This window comes from Sebastes umbrosus, chromosome 7 (assembly GCF_015220745.1).
Source record: "Sebastes umbrosus isolate fSebUmb1 chromosome 7, fSebUmb1.pri, whole genome shotgun sequence".
In the NCBI taxonomy this organism is placed as follows: Eukaryota; Metazoa; Chordata; class Actinopteri; order Perciformes; family Sebastidae; genus Sebastes; species Sebastes umbrosus.
The window spans coordinates 6,635,302-6,646,078 of NC_051275.1; the positions used below are offsets into that span (position 1 = coordinate 6,635,302).

At 39.5% G+C, this 10,777-nt stretch overlaps 1 protein-coding gene across 8 annotated transcripts in view; it reads left to right on the forward strand.

The window, feature by feature from the left end:
* The window catches only part of ryr1b (ryanodine receptor 1b (skeletal)), a 109,575-nt gene that overhangs the window by 23,741 nt on the left and 75,057 nt on the right, over positions 1–10,777 (forward strand). For all 8 annotated transcript variants that reach the window (XM_037774231.1, XM_037774229.1, XM_037774233.1 and 5 more), the window contains 9 exons: positions 42–143; positions 7,246–7,320; positions 7,428–7,506; positions 7,877–7,989; positions 8,110–8,209; positions 8,464–8,560; positions 8,659–8,733; positions 10,375–10,531; positions 10,653–10,777. The exon at positions 10,653–10,777 is cut by the window's right edge and continues 40 nt beyond it. In XM_037774231.1, the coding sequence (XP_037630159.1) occupies positions 42–143; positions 7,246–7,320; positions 7,428–7,506; positions 7,877–7,989; positions 8,110–8,209; positions 8,464–8,560; positions 8,659–8,733; positions 10,375–10,531; positions 10,653–10,777 (923 nt within the window). The remainder of the gene's footprint in view (positions 1–41; positions 144–7,245; positions 7,321–7,427; positions 7,507–7,876; positions 7,990–8,109; positions 8,210–8,463; positions 8,561–8,658; positions 8,734–10,374; positions 10,532–10,652) is intronic.

Sequence of the window (10,777 nt, forward strand, 5' to 3'; positions counted from 1 at the left end):
AACCTCGTTTTTATCAACTTTGTCTTATATCTGTGCTGCAGAATGTGCCCCCGGACCTGGCCATATGTGGCTTCATTCTGACGCAGTCCCTGTCGGTCCGCGCTCTGCAGGAAATGTTGGCCAACACAGTGGAGATGACCGAGGTAGGACTCAAAAACAGGAATAAAGAAATGTGAGAGATCGAGTAGAGGAATGGCTCATGAATGACAAATAGAGATATATACTTTGGTAAAAAGTATATTTCTTTTTTTAAAGTTATTTTTTTGGGGACATTTTTCTATTTTATTGAGAGGACAGTGGATAGAGTCTTGGAAAGGGGGGAGAGAGAGAGTGGATGCGGAAAGGGCCACAGGCTGGATTCGAACCCGGGCCGCCGCGGTCAGGACCAAGCCTTGATACATGGACGCCCGCTCTACCAACTGAGCTAACCCAGGCGCCCGTAGAAAGTATATTTCAAACTGCTAAAATATGTATCTTTCATTTCACTATGTATTCTACTGTGCCCATCTCCTGTCCCTCTCTCTGTCACAGGACTGAATTCTTCTATTTCAATTAGGATTGTGGTTGTAGATTTGAGATCTGATTTTGTTGACAGATTTGCTTAAGCATACAATTTTCTTTTAGTTTAGGATTCCTCAATACCTTTTACTGAGAGGAACACTGTGACACCTTTAGAAATATGCAGCTTTGCTTTCTTACTCTGAGTTACATGAGAAAATGAGCACCAACATAATCTGTACGTCCAATATTGCAACAAAAGCCCCGTTTTGACCGCAGGAACTCTCCCCCCCGGAACTAAGAACCTTTTGAGGAATTCTTTGCGTTTGGACTGCAGGAGGGGTAGTACTTTCTGAAGGTACCAGAACATTCGGGGTGGAGTTTGCAGGGATGGCCACCGCTGATTAGTGAAACACAAACACGGCACTGCTGCTTCAACGGCTTCAACTCGTGTACCACTTCATTTATAAACAAGGAACTACTCTAGTATAATAGTAGGACCGTTTTAGGACGAGGGGAGAACATTTCTTTTTCTTTGATAACTATGAAAGTAAAGTTAGGCTCTGCTGTCGGCTTCCTGACTTGTTTAAAAAAAGATAGAAAGACTGTGCGAGCGAGCTGAGATGGCGAGCGGTAGAAGACAAAGAGAGATGTAGCGCGGCGGTGCTGTGAATGAGAGAAAAACTGTTATTTTCTCATTGTTTCACGGCGTTAACTTTCTAAAGCACAAATAAATAAGCTTAAAAGGTACCGTATCAGTCTCTGTAATGGACTCAGATTTATACATTTGTATTGATCCTCTCATGTGACTGTGAGTAAGAGGGCAACCAAGCATATTTCCTACAGATCATTTTAATCAGTTTTAAACCCCAGCTATAAAGCTCATATTTGTAACACATTTTTTATTCCACTGTTATTATAATTTATTACGGTTACAAGGTATACATACAAGATTTTGCCTTAGATGATAAATAAGGGTTTTATGTGTTTCATCAACTGATCATAATTTGAAATATATGCCTGTTTTCATAATTTTATTTACTAACAGTTCTCAAACCTGTAACAGCACCGACCTGTTAGTCCATGTATTAGTGTTTTTTAGTTTTTTTTTTTTTAGTGGGGATACTTTCTTGTTTAAATATAGATCGCAGATTATATTGCGCGTTTTTCCATCATCAATAATACTGTACATCAGTGGTTCTCAACCAGGGGTCCAGGGACCCTCAGGGTTCCTTGAAGTAGTTCCAGGGGGTCCCCAGAAAAATGAGAATAGTTTCATTGCATTCTTTCTGTATTAGTGAGCCCAATGTTAATAAGAGTCTTAAGAGTGACTATTCTGATCAAAGGGTTCACTTCCCACATGCTTATCTCCTCAATTGTAGTTGACAACTATAGAATTTTGGTCTTAATCATATCTAACAACTTTTCAGATGGAGGTCCCTGAAGCGAAATCTTATCAAATGGGGGTCCGTGACCTAATATTTAGGGGTCCTTGACATGAAAAAGGTTGAGAACCACTGCTGTACATAATGATCCTTCAGCCTATGTGAGCACCATAGATGGACTCTTTGCTTTTATTTTATTATGATTTTTTTATTTGTTATCTGACACCCCCTCCCCTCCCCTTCCCTTCTTGCTCTCTGCCAAGCAGGCAGTCGATTTGGACCAATGGGTATGTCTGTTAATATGTCTGTTGTCCTGTAACGTGTGTCTCCACCAACCTGGCAACTGTCCTCGTTTCCTGTCCTGTTGCCCAATAGGCAATGAAATAGTGCTGTTGTATCATTCACACGTCTTGATTCATATCTGTTTGGCCCTCCTTCTGAGGGGGTGGTCGCTCTGTACGCCTGTCATTAATTTCTATCTACAGTAACTGATGGGGTCCAAGTAAACAAGCCCCATTGTCTTGAGATTCATCTTTTATAGTGATACTAACTTATATAAGAAGATTGATACTTATATAAGAAGATTGATACTTATATAAGAAGATTGATACTAACTGTAATGAAGATTATTTTATGTATTTTTTTCTAATAATTACAGCTAGCTACCCTACAATAGCAAGCAGATCTAGCAAGGTGTCACAATGCGTCATTCACTTGCATTTCATGCAAAGATATCACCAGCACATTTATCGTCATGCCCTTCATCATAAATATTACGGTACCTTGCCTTGTTTGATGTCGTTCCTTTTGTTTCAACACATTGTTCTTTGTTAGTCTTTGATGACATCAAGCTAATTTCTGTTCCCCTTTTTATACAGAACGTGTTTTCACACTGCTGTAAAAAATAACTCTAATTAGACGAGCTTCACCTAACTTGGCTTACTTTAAAAACATGGAAATCCACACAATATATACTGTAAGTTTAATGGTATTTTTCTTTTCCAGTAGAGCAAAACATAGGTGATATCACATCTTTCTGATATGTTTGCAGCCATCTAGAAATCTAAGTTTTGATGCAAGTCTTTCCGAATCAGCGAGCAAGCTTTTGTAGGCTCAATATTGCATCAACATTCAACAATCATTTAGTGGGAAATCCATCGACTCACTTTTCTGGCCTTTGTTAGGTTACAACTAGAATTTAATGCAAAACGTTGATGCCCATCCTCTGGAGTTGTCAAAGTATCTGAAGCAAGTCAAGGGGAAAGTAGGTGCACCAATGTATTGCATTTATTGATGAAATATGATCATTCAGTATTCAAAGATGGATTTGTCATACCCACCAGATCGGGAAGGCACTGTTTGGTGATCAGTAGCTAACATCGGTTCCACTAGCTTTCAGTTCTCAAATATTTTCCCAAATTTCTTGAATCACCTAAAAAGCATGTTAATTTGTTTTTTGTCCATACCTTAGCTAACTTTGTAAACCAGTTTAGACAAAATTTAAGCACCTTGTTGTAAAAATTCAGATGAAATAGCAAATATTGGTAACACTTTCTAATAACTATCATTTTTAAATAGTAAACTGATATTTAATTAAACTTTGTTAATTGTTCGTTTACTGTTAACAGTGACATGATCATTAATAATGTCTAATAATTATTAGTAATGCTATAATTTCATCATTAGTTTGTGTAATATTAAATAATTAGTTTATAAATTTGTATCATAGCTGATATGAGACAGTAACAATTACATTCTGATTACATTAGTAAAGTATTATCAGTTTATTGTTGCACACATTCTAACATTTTATATATTATATTGAGTATTTGTTAGTGATTACTAAATGATTTGTAAACCTTTAAGAAATTGTTTGTAAAACATCTATAAACATTACATAGATAGATGGACCAGAAACCAATTATTAACCAGTGACAAAATAATAACTATTTATTTAATTAATGTTTATAGACGCTTTACGCTTTAAGTTTTTTTTTTTTTAAGGTATTATAATCATCAGTTGCAACTTTATAATAGCCGTCCAAATAATGTTTATAGATGGTTTATATACCAATTATTAACCATTAACAAAGTGTTACAAATATCTATCTATGTAATGTTTATAGATGTTTTACAAACAATTTCTTAAAGGTTTACAAATGTTTTTGTAATCATTAACAAATACTGATAATATAGAATATAAAATGTTATAATGTGTGCGACAAATAACAAATTATATCATTACTATGAATAAGTAAACATGATTAATCAGCATTTAGTTGTTTGTTAACAGTAGGATAACTAAATTTAATTAACCATTCATTTACAATTTATAGATGATGGTTATCATAAAGTTTTACCCAAATATTTTGTTAGTATTTAACTACAGCTGCTGTGAATGTTAGTCACAGGTATGCTCTCAAAACATCAGTTAGCATGTACAATAGTAGAGACTGATTTAGCTGAGAATGTGGACAGAAAACACAGTTTTTCAGCTTTTTTGAAAGATAGATGAAAGAAGCCTTGTCTGGCTGAGGCTAATGGAACTCAAGGGAGGCTCTCTATTGCAGCATTTTATTAGTTGCACTATCGTGGCTGGTTTGGTCAGTTCCTAGCCTCGTAGGAGTTGGAAAATGTGGATGAGCCAGGCCTTTCTAATGGTGAACAGGAGGATGAGAAAAGGAGCCCAGTGGAGGGTCCCACCCACCTGTGTCGGGGGTGAATGGGGAAACCGGACACCACCCAGAGCTCTGGACTGGCCTCTTAACACACACACACACAAATCACACACTGCCACCACCACCTGTCCTAACCAAGCCTAGCGCTAATGCAGACCAGAGCTAATGGTACAGCGCTACCACTTGACATACCTGCCCCTCACTCATCCTGGTGGATTATGGGTGCTTAACCCTACAGAAAAGGCTTAGCATTATCTCCCCGTAAGCTCAACTAAATGGTTGTTTTAGCTTATCCATCTATAACTGTTGCAATAATTGTGTTTTTTTGTTGCATCCTTGCTGGATGTTGAGAAAGGTAGGATGGATTGATGTCATGTTTGCCTTTTTTGTGAGATTATAATCTGTGGTGAGTGGATTCAAAGTTTGTTTTGCTTTGTCAGTCACATCATTGTGATACCTTCTCTTAGAATTATGATTTATAGCATAGCATCGTCCCAGTTTCCGCAACATCTCTACATTGCTTCGCTATTGACGTGGCTCTCGTTGTTATTTTCTTGTACTTGCATAAGAATGGACCCCAACATGTTCTGTACAGTATTTGTTTTGAGAAAAAGTCATCGTTCAGTGATGTGGAGCTGTTAGTTAATATTGCTTCATAATGATTGTACACCAATGACTCACTAAAGTATTTTTTTCAGGGAAGTTGCAATGATACATCTTTGACACACACTCAAGTTGTACATTGCCACAATTGTTCCCATTCACTTCGCCCATCCGTCTCATCCGTCCCATTCTAATCGTTCCTGTATCTCCATCTCTAAAAAAAACGAGAGGACATATGTTTTATTGGTCCCCAAAGGATATACTTGAAGTGAACAGTCTCTATGTTCACAAATCATATGCAGCACATACAGTTATATTAATATTAAGCAATGTTAAATTCGACATACAGTGCTACGTACAACATAGAATTAAAAATTACAGTCTCAACACACAGAGTTTCAAGTTGATGATGACAGGGAAGCCCTGAGAGGAAATGAGAAAAAAATGCAGCTGATCCATTCTCAAGTCTGATCTAAATTGTTTTCTCTCCTGTAATTATGACTTAAAAAACAGGTCATAAAAAGGTTTTACCAGGATAATATTTCTATGTTCCTGAATTTTTTTTCATCTGTGAAAACAGGTGGAAAAAAGTTTTGGCAGGTGAATTTTTCAATGTTATTTTTTTCATTTGTGAAAAAAGGGAAAAAAAAAAAGTTTTGGTAAGTTTTTTTAAAGTTTTTTTTATGTTTGTTGTTGTAATATTCATTTCGACCACAAAAAGGCTGAAGTGCACCACTACCCCGTGTTCTAAATAGGACTAAAAGCATTTATGTTTTCTTCCAGGTGAATTTTGAATTTCCACAACTTGCTAACACACAATATACACCGATCAGCCATAACATTAAGACCACTGACAGGTGAATAACATTGATTATCTCATTACAATGGCACCTGGCAGTGGGGGGGATATCTTAGACAGCGAGTGAACATTTTGAACTTTGAAGTTTGTGTTGGAAGCAGAAAAAATGGTCAAGCGTAAGGAGGATGTGAGTGACTTTGACAAGGGCCAAATTGTGATGGCTAGACGACAGTCAGAGCATCTCCAAAACTGCAGCTCTTGTGGGATGTTCCCGGCCTGCAGTGGTCAGGACCTACCAAAAGTGGTCCAAGGAAGGTGAACCGGCGACAGGGTCAGACCGGAGGCTCATTGATGCACGTGGGGAGCGAAGGCTGGCCCGTGTTGTCTGATCCAATAGAAGAGCTACTGGAGCTCAAATTGCTGAAAAAGTTAATGCTGGTTCCGATAGAAAGGTGTCAGAACACACAGTGCATCTCAGTTTGTTGCGTATGGGGCTGCGTAGCCGCAGACCGGTTAGGGTACCCATGCTGACCCGCGTCCACTGCCAATAGCACCTACAATGGGCACGTGAGCATCAGAACTGGACCACGGAGCAATAGAAGAAGGTGGCCCGGTCTGATGAATCACGTTTTCTTTTACATCATGTGGATGGCGACAAGTTGGAGGTGTTGTCTCGGCCTCCAAATTCCCCAGATCTCAATCTAATGGAGCATCTGTGGGATGTGCTGAACAAACAAGTCCGATCCACGGAGGCCCCACCTCGCAACTTACAGGACTTAAAGGATCTGCTACTGACGGCTTGGTGCCAGATACCACAGCATACCTTCAGAGGTCTAGTGGAGTCCATGCCTCGATGGGTCAGGGCTGTTTTGGCGACCAAAGGGGAACCTACTCAATATTATGCAGGTGCTCATAATGTTATGGCTGATCGGTGTATGTCCCGTGTGTTTAGAGTGTATGGAGAAATTAAAACTCACCTTGAAGAAAACATGAATGCTCTTAGTCCTATTTAGAAGACGGGGTAGCGGTGCACTTCAGCCTCTTGTGGTTGAAATGACTTAGAAACTGGATCACCAGGATGTTTTTTTCTCACTTGCCTCTCAGTGCTTCCGTATGATGACATGTTATGATTACAGTTATTGACAGTTTGGTCCTCTGACCTCTGGACCCTCTAAAATATATCCTTGTTTCCTCCCTGTCTGATCAAGGTGTATTTGAAGAAGTCAGTCTTGACAGGCTAGTCTGTTAAATATCTCTCTCTCTCTCTCTTCTTCCCCTCCAGTCGTCCCAAGGTGGAGGTCATCGTACCTTACTGTACGGTCACGCCATCCTTCTGAGACACTACCACTCAAGCATGGTAAGACTGCATCCAGAGTTGAGTTTGAAGAAAATAATAAAACTAACTGAAAAAAGGATGGTTTGGTTAAGTTATGGTTATGTCCTGAATAACACCTTTCTCCCCAGTACCTGAGCTGTTTGACTACGTCTCGGTCACTCACGGACAAGCTGGCCTTTGACGTAGGCTTACAAGAAGATTCCACTGGTAAAACCAAACTTGAAAATCCTCCAACTCTTTTCTAAGCCTGCATTTCACTGATTACTGAAACTCATTAACCTCTAATAGTTTTGTTAAATTGTTTTATTTTGTGAGACTAATACGTTTTTTAAATTTTGCTGAGTTGGCCATCTGGAACTATTGACATAAATGGAGTCAGCATATCTTCTATTGCAGTACATTTCTTTCACTTTGTACTTTGGCTGAGAAACATTGTTATGATAACTGTTACAGTGAGGGAACAATACGTTGTAGGTAAACAGGCAATGTTTTTTGTTTCAATACACTTTGAGTGAACATATCAGTTGCGCGTCTCAATCTCTGTGGGAAACTTAGTTTGTTCCTCTTCTTCTTGCAGGTGAGGCATGTTGGTGGACCATTCACCCAGCCTCCAAGCAGAGGTCAGAAGGTGAAAAAGTCAGGGTGGGTGACGACCTCATCCTTGTCAGTGTGTCTTCTGAGAGATACCTGGTAAGACTCCTCATACTCCGTTTCAAACTCACTTTGCTGTTACACAATGGAAGATTTAGGCATGTATAAGCTGTTCTAAGCTCAACCTGTCCCCCCCTTCTTCTTGTCCTCTGTCCACAGCATCTGTCCTACGCCAGTGGGGATCTGATGGTGGATGCCTCCTTCATGCAGACTCTGTGGAACATGAATCCAATTACCTCAGGATGCGAACTAGCTGAGGGTACAAACCTGCTTTACACATTTTGCACTACAGCCACAAATGTTGTGCAGCCCGCGCAATTCATTTACACACATGTACACACTGATATACGTAGAAAATGTACATGTTTTATAGTTGTATTTTAAAATATCAACTGCGAGCATGCAAAAAATTTGGAGATGATATTGGGTGCGATCGGAAATCATGTAGTGTACACTTTACATAGCATAAAGAGACATTTCCACGCTCATTGTGGTGTGTATTCCTCCTCTCAGGGTATCTGACAGGAGGTCACGTTCTCAGGCTGTTCCACGGCCACATGGACGAGTGTCTGGCCATCTCCACGCCAGAGGAAGGAGAGGAAAAGCGCAGGTGAGAGGAAGAGGATGCAGAGTGCTACTGAGCAGCAACATATCTTGTTATTATGATACCACATTATTGTATGTGTCTCTGCCCTGACTCTGCCACAGGATGGCTCACTATGAAGGCGGTGCTGTGTGCAGTCAGGCTCGATCCCTGTGGAGGTTGGAGCCTCTCAGAATCAGGTGATTGTCCCCTCAAGGCATTTACAGAAGACATTTAAATCTGTGCCAGATATGCTTGTTGACAGAATGTTTTGTGTGTGATAAATCTACGGTGTAGAGTATTTTCTTTCCCTATAGAGTTATTGAAACTTAGCAATCGCTGAGTAAACATAAGCATTATTGGCATAACTTCTTACTTCAACAGTCATTTTTTTTCTTTATATCATTTTGCCTTTATTTACACTGAACAAAACAACCTGGTCACACGAAAAGGTGTATGAATGACAGGGTAATGCGCAAGGCGGAGCTAGTGACTTAGAATAAAAAGTGAGAAAGGCTGCTTATGGTGAGCGGGGAGGTGGATGGGTCCAACAAATACAGGACTTTCAACCAGGAGGCCGGTGTTCGAGACTGGTGTTTTGTTTTGTAAGATACATAAGTGAAGTGTATCACATGTTTTTCAGTGGCGTTTGTGACGTTTTTTCCGCACTTATGTTATGTTGTTTCCATACGTATTGTATTTGGCTACGTTTTTCCTAAACCTAACTAAGTGAATTTGTTGCCCCCTGCTGGTACTGCACCTTATTCACGCCTCAGTGAGACAAAACGTGACACTGACATGCTATTGTCTGATGGACAGTCAGGTCTATTACACGCTTTGGCGTGATGCTGGGCTTAGAACAAAAATATAAATACAACACTTTTGTTTTTGCTCCCATTTTTTACAAGTTGAAACAAAAGTGGATAACGTAAAAATGATCGAGGTCATGTCCATATATTGTACGATAAGTCAGTAATATAAAAATAGTCAAGGTCATGTCTATATATCATACGAGAAGTTGATAACGTAAAAATGATCGAGGTTATGTCCATATATTGTACGATAAGTCAATAATGTAAAAATGGTCAAGGTCATGTCCATATATCGTACGATAAGACGATAACGTAAAAATGATCAAGGTCATGTCTATATATCGTGTGATAAATCGGTAACGTAAAAATGATCAAGGTTATGTCTATATATCGTGTGATAAATCAGTAACGTAAAAATGATCAAGGTTATGTCCACATATCGCACGATAAGTCAGTAATGTAAAAATGATTGAGGTAATGTCCATATATCGTAAGATAAGTCAGTAACGTAAAAATAGTCAAGGTCATGTCCACATATCGTAAGATAAAACGATAACGTAAAAATGATCAAGGTCATGACCATATATCGTACAATAAGTCAATAGCATAAAAATGATCAAGGTCATGTCCATATATCGTACGATAAGTCAATAGCATAAAAATGATCAAGGTCATGTCCATATATCGCACGATAAGTCGATATCGTAACTATTGTGACAGGCCTAGTCCTGGGCTGGTGTGGTGACACGTAGTCTGTGGTTGTGAGGCCCATTGGATGAACTGCCAAATTCTCGGGAACGACATTGGAGACGGCTTTTTTAGTGAATGAACATTCACTATCATAAGCTTTTATTGTGATCAGCCCTATGCCCATCTGTGTAATAATCATGCTGTTTAATCATGGATTTTAATAAATGTGTTTGTCGCGTTTATATTTTTGTTCATTGTAGTTAGTATAATGATATTGTAATAATTGAAAGACGTCGGCTTTTTGATAATATATCGTTTTTTTCCGTTTTCTTCCGGCAGCTGGAGCGGTAGCCACATGAAGTGGGGGCAGTCTTTCCGTATTCGCCACATCACCACAGGCCGGTACATGTGTATGGACGAGGAGAAGGTTCTGTTGGTGGTCGACCCAGAGAAGGCCAACACCAAACTATCCGCTTTCTGCTTCCGTGCTACAAAGGTCAGAAATGAACATTTTGGTTTCTGTCCACCTGTTATGATGCTATGATTTCTTCTCTCATTGACCACTCTATGATTTTCTCCCAACCACCCCTCTCTCCCTCGTGGTTCCCCCTGAGCAGGATAAGGTGGAGGTGGCTCAGAAGCGTGATGTTGAGGGGATGGGCATTCCAGAGATAAAGTATGGAGAGTCCATGTGCTTCGTCCAGCATGTGTCCACAGGCCTGTGGGTCACATATGCCGCCCT